The sequence below is a fragment of the Mastomys coucha genome, unplaced genomic scaffold (assembly GCF_008632895.1).
Source record: "Mastomys coucha isolate ucsf_1 unplaced genomic scaffold, UCSF_Mcou_1 pScaffold6, whole genome shotgun sequence".
In the NCBI taxonomy this organism is placed as follows: domain Eukaryota; kingdom Metazoa; phylum Chordata; class Mammalia; order Rodentia; family Muridae; genus Mastomys; species Mastomys coucha.
In genome coordinates this window covers 45,672,399-45,687,733 of record NW_022196912.1, presented here as the reverse complement: position 1 = coordinate 45,687,733, position 15,335 = coordinate 45,672,399, and the positions used below count along the sequence as shown (strand labels likewise).

The window sequence follows — 15,335 nt, the reverse complement described above, 5'->3', positions numbered from 1 at the left end:
GTTGTTATGCCAATACAAACATCCCACACATTTGAAAAGGCAACAACGGCAACCATTAATCTCCTTTAATTGCTATTTTTAAAAGTTAAAAGTGCAGCTCTTTTGGTTATAGATCTCGAGAAACATTTGTTTCACTCCAGGAAGCAAAGAGCCTAATCTTACTCCCTAAAGGAAGGCCAGTGGTGACTAGGAAGAGGAGGGCCACGACTTTAATGACATGGACTTCCGACACACTGCAGCCCTTGTTTTCCACTGGAGAAACACAATGCCGTGTCTCTCACATTACATCCATAAGGCATGCTTCTTTCCTATGACTTGTTTTGTTTGTTTTGTTTGGGGCAGGGTTAAGTGTAGCTCAGGCTGATCTCAAACTTCTGATGTAGCCAAGAATAAGCTTGAATGTCAGATCCCACTGAGTTCTGGGATTACAGTCATGTAGCACCATGGCCAGTTTATGCATCATGGCTTGGGGTGGGGGTTTAACTTGGGGCTTCCTAAATTTGAGGTACGTACTTTTCCAGCTGTGCTACATCCTCAGCCCTCCTAAGTTTCTATGTGACGAAAGCTTCCTGAGTGCCAATGGTCTTATTAAAAAAGAGACAATATTAGCCTGAGTTCAATCATGGTTAATCAAAATCCCATCTCTTCTCACAACCTTCGCATAGTAAGTCTGACTTTCCACTCTTGTCCTCTCTTCTTAGTGAGTGACTAACATTAGTGACTTTCCACTCTTGTCCTCTCTTCTTAGTGAGTGACTAACATGAGGTCTGAAGTATCTTAGAAAAAGGTAACTTGTTTCTGAAATTAAAGAAGTGGCTTTGGGAATGGCCCCCACAGTTTCGGTGTATTTCCATATTCCGTCTTCAAAAGGAAAACTTAGATGTTTCTTAAACATCTGTTTTGGCTTGTTAGAAAAACCCATGGAAGCACACATGGAAAACTATACTCAGGCAATTTCCTGTTTGCATTACAGCCTGTGTCCACTAAAGTCAACATATGAAAGACAGAATTCAGCCCTGTAAGTTCATAGCCCACTCACCAACAGAACTATCAGCACACCCTGGCCAGTATTCTCTCTGATAGGGCCTTCCTGAGCCTACCTTGTGAGACTGGCTTCAATATCCGGGTCCTCACCTTTCACACAATTCAGCCCTAACCCATCACATGAATGCTCTGGGGAGTGGGTCTCCTGCCAGACTATTACATCTTTTTAACACCAAGTCACCTCCCTCCCTCCCTCTCTCCCTCTCTCTCTCTCTCTCTCTCTCTCTCTCTCTCTCTCTTGCGCGCACACACACACACACACACACACACACACCACTTTGTACACTGTACCTCCAACCAATGTGTTCTCTATAAGAGTATGGAAACTGAACAACTTTAGGATCTTTTGTATCCTCAAGGGTCAAGATATGATCTCCCCTAAGAAACTCTTAAACATCTTACTGCTTTGCATAGAGTTGTCCTGCCTTCAACCAACACTGATTGAGGTACAGAGTCCCAGGTTGTTCCTGTGAGCCCGAATACCTATGTGACTTCGGGGAGTGGCTGTATAGAGGGTTGCCTGCTGGGACTGCAGGAGTCCCAGCTCTAGCACAACCTCTCTTTGGTCAAGAGTTCTTTTTGTGTTTGTTTGATTGTTTGTTTTGTTTGTTTTGCTTTGTTTTTTGAGACAGGGTTTCTCTGTGTAGCCCTGGCTGTCATGGAACTCACTCTGTAGACCAGGCTGGCCTCAAACTCAGAAATCTGCCTGCCTCTGCCCCCCATGTACTGAGATTAAGGGCATGCTCCACCACTGCCCAGCAAGAGTCCTTTAATCTTGGGCCAGTATCTCACTTTAGGCCAGGATGCCCTGAGTTTGGTACTGTGTCCTTTGCTGGAATTCGAGATGTCTGTTTGCAGATTCCATCTCTGTAAAATGTTACCCCAAAGCCAATATTTGTAGTTTAGTCATCAGCTGGAGACAGGTGCAGAATGGTAGAAAATGTGAGGCACCTGAGACATTTGTTTCAAATGAGAAGCATGGACAGGTGGCCTTCTTGCTCCAGCCCTTATGGCGTCCCTTCTGAGGCCTGCTTTGGTGAGTTCTACAGCTTTGGTGGGTTTGTATTCTGTACTGTTGATTTTGCTGTTAAAACATTCCCAGCTGAGCAGGATGTTGGTATGTGCCCTGGTCTCAAAACAGGCAGCCGTGATGGGCCTTGCAGACTAGACAGCGTATCAGATGGAGTCCAGTCGGTTCCATTTAGGAATGGGTTGCAGGGCTCTTAGCCACCAGTACATGGTTAATAGATGAAATGTACACAGGACACACTTTCAAACGGCAACACACACAAACCAATGCGATCTGTGATCTTGGTGATAAGGCTGTGGCTAGAGCCTGAAGGAATCTCCCCCTGTATTTTAACATGTTAGTCCTCCTTTATTCAGGATCTTGGACATATCTCAAGGGAACACTGAGAACCAGTCATCAACAGGGCCTGGGGATCAGAGGGCACAAGATCAGGCTTCTTAAAAGGTTCTCACCTCTGACCTGACCAGAAACAGCCACAGAACAGGACCTATCAGAATCCAGAATAAAGACAGCTGTTCAAAGAATTCTGACAGCCTGGGTAGGGTGACACATGTCTGTAACCTGACACTCAGAAGTCTGAGACAGGAGGGTTGCTGAGACAGGAGGATTGCTGAGAACGCAAGGTATTCTGAGCCATATGTTGAGTTCTAGGCCCTCCTGGACTACACAGAAATAACCCATCTTAAAAAAAAAAAAAAAATCAAGAGTTTAATGAGAGATACAAACCCTAAACTGCTGAAAAGGTCTGCTGGATATCAAAGCACCAGGAAAGAAAGCCAACAATGGTGATAAAAATGTGGTCACCCCCACAAAAATGCAGGTTCCTACTCAATCTTATTACCACAGTTCTGAGATTGTCCCACCTGCACCTTGCTGTCACCCTGTTATAGGCTTGCCTCGGTGGGACCTGTGCAGCCCTATAGGAGCTGAGCGATCAATGCTAACAGGTTCATCTCTTCTCAACAAAGCTACAAGGGAGAAAACAGGATGGATCACATCAAATGCTAAGCAGAACAAAGCCACACTGAAGATTATAGAACCATACCCTAAAAGTAACCCAGACAGATACACACAGAAACTGTATACTGAGTATTTTAAAAGTATTGTTTAGGTTAGAGAGAAAGAAAGAAACAAAGAAACAAACAAAGCAATAGTCTGTAATAAGAATTTGGTTAAACTTTGTGAATTCACAGAAGCAAATACTGTGTTCATTAACAATGACAAGAAAGGACTGAGGGTAAGGTCTGTTGGTACAGCTTAAGGTCCTGGGTTCAATTCCTACCACTGAGTATGTGTATGTATGCAAGTGTGAGTGTGTGCATCTGTGTGCATGACAGTTACTTTCTTTGGCTGTTAAGAAACACCATGACCAAACCAACCCATGAAAGGGTTTAATTGGGTTTATGGTTCCATGGGGTTAGAGTCTATGATGGAGGAGGGAAGCCATGGCAGTAGGCAGTGAGAGCAGCAGCTGAGAGCTAACATCATGATCCAAAAGCAGGAGGCTGAGAGCATCCTGGAAATGGTAAGAGGCCTATGAAGCCTTGAAATTTGCCCCTAGTGATATGTCTCCAAAAATGCTATACCTCCTAATCCTTTCCAAGAAACTGTGGACCAAGTTTCCAAACATATGAGTCAATGAGGGGTGGAGGTAACATTCTCACTTAAACCACAAATCAACTTATCTATCTATCTATCTATCTATCATCTATCATCTATAGATCTATCTCATCTACCTATCTGTCTCTAAATAATGACTTCCAGTTACCCAGCAGACACATGATCAGAGCAAGTATGAGTACTGGGGATGGCTCACTGAGTGAAGTGCTTGCCATGCAATCATGAGGACCCAAGTTTGAATCTGCAGCAGTAAGAATGGCAGTGGCTATCAGTAACCTCAACAGCACTGGGAGGCAGAGAAAAAAGGGTCTATAGCTCACTGAGCAGCCAATCCAGCCAGCTTCTGTGCATATCTGCCCATAACATACAAAACACACACACACACACAACATACATCACACACACAGAGACACACATACATAATGTATCACAGACACACATAATATATTACACACATATAACATACACCACACACATACACAACATACAAAACACACAGAGACACACACATAACATACACCACATACACACACAGATAACATACACACAGGCATAATATGCACACACACACACAAATCACACACAGAGATACACACACAAAGATAAAACATACACATACAGAGACATAGCATTCACCATTCACACACAAACCTATAACATACACACACACTTGTGTGCACAGTACAGTATGTAGGCAAATGCTAAAGTATACAAGTACATTATAGAACTGGACATAGACCATGCCCTAATTTTTGAAGACAAGCATAACAAGCATACATATCAATGTATGCTTAGGCATACACACAGACATTTGTATAAATGTGCATCTGATCTAATGATAGAACATACGCTATCTGCTTTGTTTTATCTGTACTTAAAATACTTTTAATACAAAAATGTATTATTTATGAAAAACATTTTTAAATATTATCTAAAAATATTGGTTGATCAGTGGGCTGGGGGTTAGCTTCATAACTCCTAGCACAACTTGTGAAGACTGCTGTTCAGCCCTCTCCAGCAGGAAAGGCCAATTTAATAATGTTTGTTTGTTGAACCAAACTCCTTCCAGAGATGACTGCTTCAGAGACCCTAGGGAAGATAGCAAGGGGTGTATTTCCTAAGACCTTGCAAATTTATATGCAGTGTTAGAGCTACAGTAGATAAACAGGAAGGGTTGAAGGCCCCCCCAGCCAGAGGACAAGAACCTAGGCAGCCTGTAACCTCACATCCTTAGCATACTGTGGGCTAAGATGCATGGTCATATCAGAAGCCAAACTTGTTTAGAAATGCAGATGCCTCCTGATCCCAAGAATCCCTATGTCTGAACCTGAGGATTAAGTATTCCACCTTTCTCTGGTCTGGTTCTTTACCACATCACCCATCATTTTAACAATTACCTGAAAGCGGTCAAGATAGAAGGCACTGCTCTCATCTCTTGGAGAACTTACATTATGTAAATGACTGGTCAGTCATCCTGTTATAAGGACTCAGGTTGGGACCAGCATGAAGACCACTGACCCTTTAGCACAGATAACCACACATCACTCATGAATAGGCCACTGTGAACCCCCAAGCAGCACACATCACAGTGCTTCTCATGGGGGCCTTAAGATCACTTTGATTAATGGTAGTCTTTCCTACTTTCCTCTTAGGGGTGAGGGTAAAATTCACCCTAAATCACAGGACATGGAAACATAGGGACACATACACCATGCTGGTGAACCCCTCTGAGAAGGGACCAATGTTCTGAACCCTTCCACATAGCTCCCTATCAAGAAATACACAGAACAGAAAGTCAGTCAGTGAAAGGGAATCTGAAGAATCCACTGCTGAGGAACATGAGCTGCTTGAAGCTACTTTTTTACAATTACATGTCTGATCCACTGCCCTGGACTCCCAAAGCAGGGTAAAACACATGGCCAGAACCCACCAATATAGTGAGCAGAGGCGTGTGGTCACTTTAGAAGGCTTAGCATTGTGGGCCATCTCCAACAACACCCCTTTCTCTTATCTCTCTGCTCCTATCATAGCTTTGAGGCCACAGAAGAGAGACAGGTTCATGATAGACAGAAAAGACATCCTTGAGCCTACACCTAACATAAAAGAAGCAAACGAGCCAGATGGTAAACACTTCTAGCTGGTGATACCTTCTCCATTCTGCCTCTGTGGTTAGCAGGCAGCCACAGACAAAATGTGAGCCCCCGTCCTGGCTTGTCCCAAAAACCTCAAGCTGTAACAGGCAGGCTACCCACAGGCTGTTGTTGGTAACCCTGGCTTTAAGCAGAACTTCCAACAGGAAGCCGTCCAGCCAAGAGCATCCGTGTGGGTAATTCACATGGTCTAATACACCAGGACCCTGTCACTCCTCCTCAGAGTGCTTCAGGCTAAACGCTCCAAAAACAAATGGAAAATACCACAGTCAAGTTGTTTCAAAATTTTCTCAAAAAAAAATCTCAACTTGTGAATGTGGTGAACTCAGCAGTTTATTCTGACCACTCCTTTTGACCACACCTTGCTGCAAAAGAATTTAAAGAAGAAAAAACAGAAACACGCACAAAAAAACCCACCAAATAAACAAACAAACAAAGCAACAACAAAAACTCAAACAAGATGGAGTGACAGGTGAGATTCTCCCATCATAAAACAACCAAAAATAGATAACATATGGGCAACTATTTTCATGGTATGTACCTCCGTCAAAACTGGAGATGAACCTGGACCAATGGAGAGCAAATGCAGTGAGCATCCAACTGACCCAGCAAACTGCCTGAGAAAGATAATGCCAGGAGTCTGGAGAGACAGAGGCAGCCAAAACCCACAGGAGATGCCAGAAACACCAGAGCACCCCAGAAGGAGAGAAAAAAAAGACTGTAGGGAGCTGCAGAGTGTAGAGCCTAACCTGGTAACTTACATCCACCAACATGGATAGAAGCACACACCCACGTGACTCAAAGGCCTCGCTTACGATGGACCAAGGTGAATTGTGTCCATTTGTATCCATCACACAGCAAAGTCACGAGAGACCCAAAAGGTTAATAGTAATTAGTCTAAGACAGAGCCCTGCGGCCAGTCTTGCCTCCTAAGTCTTTAATAGTGAGGTGCACAGGTTGGGGAAGAAGGCATTTGAGTTTAAGACTTACTGTGGCTTATCTAATCAGTCAAACAAAGCTGGGGTTGACTACAGGACACAATTACCCAGTCCTCAAAAAGGTCAGGTTCATGATATCTAGGTTCTATTTTAAAACATACTATGGTGCTGGAGGGAAGGAAGCTCAGTTGCTAAAGTCCTGGCTGAGCCTGCATGAGGACCTGAGTTCAGATCTCTAGCACCCCACCCAGAGAAAAAGCTGGCCATGGAAGTCCAGGCCTGTAATCCTAGTGCTCAAGAAGTACAGACAGGAATATCCCTGGGGCTTTCTGGACAGCCAATCTAGCTAAATCAGTGAGCTCTGGGTTCAGGTAGCGATTCTGACTGGAAAAAAAAAAAAAAAAAAAACAAGAGAGAGATTGAGGAAGACATTCAGTATAGACCTCCAGCATCCATAGGTACATAGGAAAACCACATACAGGCATACCAATCTGGGGGGGTACATCTTCTTTCTCAGCTGAGGTTCCCAAATGACAGTACTTTGTATCAAATGAACATAAAACTACCCAGCTTAAGCTGGGCAGTGGTGGCGCATGCCTTTAATCCCAGCATATGGGAAGCAGAGGCAGGCGGATCTCTAAGTTCAAGTCCAGCCTGGTATACAGAGTGAGTTCCAGGATAGCCAGGGCTATACGGAGAAACCTGTCTTGAAAAACCAAAAACCCAAACCAAAACAACAACAACAAAAAACCTAGCCAGCTTAGAAAGCTAGCTAAGTTTAAGGCCTGTCTGCTGTCCAGCCATCAACACCTTCTTCTGGTTCCTGCCACACTTCCTTGTCCATGAAGTGAGTTCCAAACTCACTCAGTTTTGTAGAAGCCTACAAAACTGTCTGCAATAATGCTATGTGGAATGGCAGGGGGGCCTTCTTCAAATTCCTGCCTAGGGTTTCTCCTTGACTTTCCTCAGTAATGGCCTAATGCTCCAGATAAACCACTTCTCCCTTAAAGTTGGTTTTGATCAGGGTATTTGTCCCAGGGCCAGAAATAAAACTAGATCTACACATAGGGTAGGACATGGTGGCACAGGGCTCCTGTTCCTCAAAAAACCAAGACGAAAAGGCACAAAATATTAGAATTATCAACTTTGAAAGATGTTAAACCATCACCAGTGTCATTTCAAGTAACAAGAAAGCATCCCTGCAAGATGTAGGTGGGCACACACCTTTGATCCCAGTACTAGGGAGGCAGAGATAAGATGGATGTTTGTGAGTTCCAGGCCACCCTGGTCTACAGAGCGAGTTTCAGGATACCAGGGAAGTAAAATGCCCCTCCCCAAGTATTTCCACATACCCGGTGTGTTAGGTGCATGTGGTGGGTATATGGAATTCAGAATTTGGTTAAGAAACAGCCCCGCCCTGATCCCAAGGACTCCTGGTTCACAGAGACTAACTAACTCAAGAAACAGTCATCAGTGTGGTTTGAATAAGAATGGCTCTTGTGGCCGGGCAGTGGTGGCGCACACCTTTAATCCCAGCACTTGGGAGGCAGAGGCAGGTGGATTTCTGAGTTCGAGGCCAGCCTGGTATACAGAGTGAGTTCCAGGATAGCCAAGGCTACACAGAGAAACCCTGTCTCGGAAAACAAAACAAAACAAAACAAAAAAAGAATGGCTCTTGTAGGTTCCAGCATTCAAATCCTTAGCCTCCAATATGTAGAAATATTTGGGGGTGGTTCAAGAGGTGTGGCCTTGCAAGAAGTATGTTTCTGAGCATGGGCTTTAAGGGCTCAGATCCTTGCCTACTTCCAGTTTGTCTTCCTTGCTTTACCTTTCAGGATAAGGATAAGAGCTCCCAGCTTCCTGTTTCTGCTACCTTGTCTCCCTGCCATGATGAATTCTTTTCCCTCTGGAACCATGAGCCCAAATAAACCCTTCTATAAATTGCTTCGGTTGTATTGTTTTGCCACAGCAACAGAAAATTAACTATGACAGAGTCCCAGCTTCTTAAGCACCACATTAAAGTTAAACTGCTCTTAAACTGAATCCATTAAAACAATGATATTTTAAATAAGTAATTTTCTTCAGCACCTCAAAGCCCACAAAACTGTCATTGTAAAAACAAGTGGGTGTCCTGATATTGTGAAATCCAAAAGGTCTCCCTGAGTGGCACTACAGACCAGCAGTCTGCAGACGCCTCTTCATTTCCTTAATTTCCTGGCTCCTAAGAAATCTCTAGCTGCAGGCCTACAGTCCCGACTTCCTAGCTCCATAACAGCCTTAGCTTAATTTTATCCATTTGAATCCATTTTCATTTCTCCGTATCGCCAAGTGCAAAGGAAAAGGCCAAACTCTCCAATAGGACATGCAAAAGCTCATGGTCTATCAATGGGAACCAGCACAATTCATAGTGACTCTCCAACTCCCACACTCGTAGATACATGTCAGGCCTATCTCTTGATGGTGGGTCTCAGATCTGAGTAGAGAGCACCTCTTCTTCAGCCTGACCAACATCCAACACTTCAGCTACCCCACCCCAACCCTCAGATTCCTCCTCAGCTCTACATGTTGGGGAACACAAACTGTAGACACAGAGTGAGTGGAAGTAAACTGAACACAAGCAAACTGGTTCAGGAAGGCTCTTCCCAAAAAGCCTGCACCACACTCAAGCTCTTTGGAAGGGAACCCACAGTTACCAGTTACCACCAATGGGGTCAACTAACAGACAAGGAAGCTATGTGGTCCAGGAAGGTGGCTTCCTTAAGATCAAACCAAGCTTCCAGTCAAGGTGCCTGGTCCAGGGTCCCAGGAAAACAGACTCTCTTCATATCACTTCTTTGATGTTAAAACATGTGGCAGAACATGGATAGAAGGACTAAACCAACATGGCTTCCTCACAGGAGCATCTTCCACACAAATATCCAAGATCATGCACACAGGTAATATGTCCCAGCAGAATAAAACCCTAAAGAGCATCCCAATGGTCTCAATGCATGCCTCCTAGACACAGGCCCAAACGAGCCCTGGATGGACACTGAGTGTTCTCCTCTTAGGCCAGCACCCCAAGAACCCAGAATAAACAACATATTCACTAGCCTTGGTTGAACTGTGAGCAGTGGAATGAAACATCAAGCTCACACATCTGAGCATAGTTTGGCTCTAAGACCAGGGCCATGAGCTCTCCGGTTGTGACCATTTTGAAGAAAGTACATGCTAAGAAACCAGAGCCAAGGGTGTCCCCAAGATATGGTCAGAAGCCAGGGAACTTCCTGTGCTAGGAATGGAGAGCCCGCTGAACACCACCACCCCAGACCCTTCTCCAGTCTTCAGGCAAGTGTGATTGTCCCTCCAGAGGGAAGGTGACTGATTCTACAAGGGACAACTGTAGGAAGCTGCTCTCTCCTTGGCGCCTTATTTGGAGATGCTGTACTGGTAGATGACAAACTGTGAATAGCTATGACAAATGGGACGAGCATGCTGGACAACAAAATCCATCTCCATACCTATGGGTCCCTCTTGGGGTCTCTTGGTGTCAGCATTATTTGGGAATTTCACTCATGTGCACTAGTCAGCAAGTACTGGCTACCAGAGCTCTGCAGCCTCTTCCGTCCCACCTAGGCCTGACACACCTGAACATACGTTACCCTGTGTTCCTTCAGGAAAACTGTTAGCCTATAAGGCTGACTAAAGTGGCTAGTCTAGACACATCAGTCCAAACACATTAGAGGCAATCAGAACCAGGTCTCTGACAGACTGACAGAGGCCTAGTGGCCTAAGCATGGAATCCGGAGCTCTCCCGAACTCATAGCTTCGGTCATTCCTGCACCAGGGCTGCCACACCACCAGTCTGTAACAATTCTCTGGCACTGGAGTGGCCGGGAATACCCAGCGGATGTTACGTGTTTAGGCTCAGTTCCCATATCCTCAATGATGGAGGCTTCAGGGGACAGAAAAGGATGTGAAAGGAGCAGGCTGTCAGGTGAGATGCCCAGTGCCTACAGAAGAACCCAGTGCTGCATTTTTAAAGGCTATTTCCCCAAGAAGTGGAGGGGCACAGAGAAGGAACAGCTGCTACTAAGTGTGTTATTCAGTACACTATGCAACAAACAGGCAGGTGTTTCTACCAGCCTTCCAAGCCACACAGAGAGGTAGGTGCAGGGTACCACGGATGTTCCACCTAGAACTTTCAGATGCTAGGAAGCAAAGCCAGTTCTAACCTGAACCAGAAGATGGCCTGAGACCACTGTGAAACCCCAAACAATCTGGCATTCTCCAGAGCCAAAACAAGTTTGAAACATTGGGCTAGGGAAGAACTGGATTTAGTCTTGGGAGAGGTTGAGTGGGGGTGGGGCTTTTAGGCAACCAGCAGAGATTCCACAGACTTGGAGGATGGAGTTTTGCAAATTAACAACTTTTATGTCCAATTTCGACTTAACCATTGTTCTTTTGTTTCCTTTCTCAGCTGTGTTTAAAAGAGGGCTCTTAACTCTGGGCCTCCCTGCTAAGGCAAGCTCTCTACCACTGAGTGATACCTTTGTCTCCTATGTAGAAGAATATAAAGTATTAACATGTTCATGAGTGCACGGAGTGGGCAGAGAAGCTGAAAGAAAGCAGTGTTGCGTGTGTGTCTGCCCCAAAGCGCCACCCGACGCATACCAGCCCGGACCCAGACACAGAATGAAGTTAAGTTTGCATGAGTTCCGTCAAGTTCTTGACGGGTACACTGGAGTCAGTGATATCAAGTATTATTGTTACAAAACCCTTCAGGAAACTTCGGACATCCATAAAAGTACAAAGTTTGAATTTCTGCAAACATACCTTCTGGGCAAATCTTTCAAACACCATCTCTGGTGTTTCTCTGGAAACCTTATACACCCTTTGCTGTATTTAATTTTTTTTAAAATTACTTTTAAAAAAAAAGTTTATTCCTGTATATGAGGGAGGGAAGGAGACAGGGAGAGAGAGGGAGGGGCATGTGGCATGCATCTGGAAGTCAGAGGGCAACTTGCAGGCAGGAGTCAGGTCTCTCCCTCCACCATATGGGCCCTAAGAATCTCGAACTCAGGTTGGTCAAGCTTTGTTGCAAAGGTCTTTAACCACTAAGCTTACCCATCCCCAGCCCCCAACTACATTTTTATGTGTCATGTGAGCTTGCAAAGCGGAGTGGAGGACTCCTGTTCTGTTCTACAGCACTCATTTAAAAAATACTGCTGCAGAAAGCAATTAAGAATTGGGAACACACAGTCTGAGAATCTGACTTTGCCCAGATGTGAGAAATGGCTCTAGGGTCCAAGATTTGGCCATTGACTCACTACAGAAATTCTCTGTATTTGGAGATGTTCCACCCTGGCCCAGTTTAAAGTTTATTGCTTTACAGCACACTGTCTGTCCTCTCAGACGCAGCCTTGGCTGACCATCCACCATCCTCTAGAGTGGAAGCCTTATTTAGCTCTTCAGAGGACTAGGCTAGGCATTCCCACCCCAGACTGGCCGTCAGGCTGCACCATCACCCCCAGAGGAAGGAGGACACCCATGCACTTTTAGAAGTGAGAACACTGACCGCCCACTCCTTGAATAGCTCACTCAGATTTTTATAACTTTCGCAGGCATCCACAGAGATGCCGAAGTCCTCCAGCCCAGCCACAAAAAAAAAAAAAAAAAGTGAAAACTTTTTGGAATGCATAAGTGCAGCTGCAGGACCCTGGATTACAGTTGGCCCCTAAACGCATGCCTGCCTTCACAGAACCAAATCTCAGAACACACAGAGGCCTGCAGCCAACTCTGCAGCCAGCATTGGGATTCCTTCAGATCTGGGGGCTTTCGGAGAAGGCGGAAAGCCAGAGAAGTGCACAATTCCAGGTGAAAGCCGGGGAGTGGAGGACCTCCGCGAAACTGACCAACTGAGTCGAAACAGCAAGAGGGGTTCCCCGAGCTGCACAGAACTTGGCCACCCGCACGGTGTGGGCCCTCCATTGCACTTAGGACGCCAGGCTTCTTCCAGGCAAAGAAAAAGCTCCCTACAAGGGCTGCGCCTAACAGTGTCCCCGGACACCCAGCGAACTTGAAGTCTCTAGCGCAGAAGCCGATGGGACTACACTTGGCGCTGTGGCGCCGGGGGACTCAGAATTTGCAAGAGAGGTTTCCTGGACAGGGTGGTGTGGGGTGGGCCTCGCTCCAGAAGGAGGAGAAAGGAGGTGGGGGGGGGGGGCAGGTACATAGATGGAGGAAGAAGGGGTCGGAAGAAGGGGTCGGAGGAGGGGAAGACTCAACCCCAGGCCTGCGCTTTAAAGAAGAGAGTGGGAGAGGAAACCCGGATGGAGAGAAAGTTGAGAAGAAACCGGAGGGGAGGCCAGGCGGGGAAGGCGCAGGAGACGCGCCGGGCTTTCCCTGGCGACTCCCTACTACTTCCCGGTCCAGCGGGAGATTCCGAGTTTGAACAAAGGCGGCTCCCCAGGCCGCGCGCTAAGCGCTCAGGTCCGCCCCTGGCGTCCTAGCCAGGACGGACAAAAGGCCCAGCACACCCTGCGCGGGACGCCAGGATACCCCAACATCGCCAAACCACGACCCCCGTCCCCCAGGCTACGCACGCCCCTCGATCCCCCTGAATCGCACGTCCGCGGACCCCAGTGCCCCCGGGCCGCACTCACAGGATGGAGGTCTGTGGCGCCACGGCGGGCACGGCCTCCAGCAACAGATGCATGCAGCGCACGGTGGTACGGAAGCACAGGCAGCGGCTTGGACAGCCTGCCCCTTGCTTCGAGGCGACCACCGCCATGGCCCACCAGGCGAAGCACAGCACGAGCGCCGGCAGGCAGCAGCGGCGCGTGGGGCGCACGGCCATGGCAGACGGCGCGGACAGGAGCTGGCACGCGTGGACAGCAGCGGAGGAGGCCTCGGCGGGCGCGTCCACCGCCCGCTCCCAACTGAGCCCTCAGGTCCCCGGCCCACGTCCCAGCTGTGCGCGGGGGGCGGGGGGGCGCCAGCTGTGCACATGCGCGCGGCTCCGCCCCCTCTCAGCCTCGCAGAGGGCGGGGGCTGGGCAATCACCAGGGCCTTGGTGTCTGAACCTAGCGACCCTTCTCGGAGGTGCAGCCGGACCTCCTTGGACTACAGGACCAGCGGACACAGACTCCACTGTGGGGGTCGCCTGGCGGTGCAGAGGCATGGGTTGGTACAGAGTTTGGATCCCTGATTCTGCTTTTAAAACTGCAGTGCCACAACAAAGTTATCCCACATCCCTTAATCAGGCTTTCTCCCTGAATCCAAGGGTTTTGTTGCTGGTGATGCCTTTTTTGAATACTTAAACATTGTGTTGTGTTCTAGGAAGTGAGCTTTCTCGCTCTGCCTCCTTTTCCTCCATGCCCACCACTGCTCCCACACAAAAACATCTATCTCTACTTTAGTTATCCTCATTCCTACTTGAGAAACTGAGGCACAGCCCTCCCTGGTGCAGCTTGTAGGAAGGCTGTGCTGCAGAATTAGAAGCTCCCTAGAGAGAGGTGTCTAAGGCCTCCACCATTCACCGCCAATGAGGAACCCAGCTCACTGGGTAGCTTCCCTTGTGGAAAAATGGAGAACACCTATGGCCACCTCAGATGGGTTTTGCGTGGGCAGCGTAAAACAAGGGAAGCCCTGAGATTAACATCAGTGTGTACTCTGAAAGATTGAATGTTGACACTTTATACAGTTCTCTGATTCTCTCTGGGGTTCCAGTCTCTCTGTTCTTCAGACGAGGAAGTCCAGCTTAAGGCAATATAACCAAAGGAACAGAGTTCTTAAATGTGAGATTTGGAACAGTTGATCTTGATTCTCAAGTTGATTGAACAGAGCACCTAGGAGAGTATAAAACTCAACTCTGGGAAATTTACAGAAAGTTACCTAAAAGGCGAAGACTTACTAAGAACCAAAGTGACACCCATAGGTTGACAGTGTAATAGGACAGAAGGAGAGGAAAGTCCATCAGCCCAGGGGTTCCTTCTGTGATTTCTGGCTATGTAAAAGGAGCTACCCAGCTCTGCCAGGCCTTTCTGGACAGATAGACTGAAATCTCTGAAACTCTGAGCCAACAGAGATCTTTCTCCCTTAAGTTTTCCCTCCGTGTTTTGTTACTTTGTTGAAAAGACAAAAAACAAAAAAAAAAAACAAAAAAAAAACCAAAAACAAGACACCAGATGTATCTTGACCTGCAAACAAGCACGTTTCCACTCTGACTGGGGGTGGGGCTGTTTCTGAGAGTCTAGCATCAGGGTACTGCCCAGGGATGGGGGTCATACTCAGACACTGTCAGGGGGCTTCCGATGCACTGCTGCCAGGCTGTACCATGGAGGAACTGGAAGCTGTTGGAAGAGGCTCCAGTTCCTAATCATTGGGAATGCTCCATGCCTGGCATATCTCCAACCATCTGCAGCATGTATTCCAGAGAGAGATCAGGATTAAGGCCTTCTGCTCAACCGCCAGCATGCTATCACTTTCTAAGCTCCCCTCCCTGGAGTAGCTCCTGAGAGTAACAATGGCTCAACCCCAAAGCCTCTTGGGAGGCTGCCCACTCCAGCAGAC

The 15,335-nt window shown here is 47.0% G+C and overlaps 1 protein-coding gene across 2 annotated transcripts in view; it reads right to left on the bottom strand.

Moving 5' to 3' along the window:
* The window catches only part of Pxdn (peroxidasin), an 80,337-nt gene extending 66,569 nt beyond the window's left edge, over nt 1-13,768 (bottom strand). For both annotated transcript variants that reach the window (XM_031357808.1, XM_031357809.1), the window contains exon 1: nt 13,427-13,768. In XM_031357808.1, the coding sequence (XP_031213668.1) occupies nt 13,427-13,620 (194 nt within the window). In that variant the 5' untranslated portion in view covers nt 13,621-13,768. The remainder of the gene's footprint in view (nt 1-13,426) is intronic.
* Nucleotides 13,769-15,335: the final 1,567 nt, after the last annotated feature.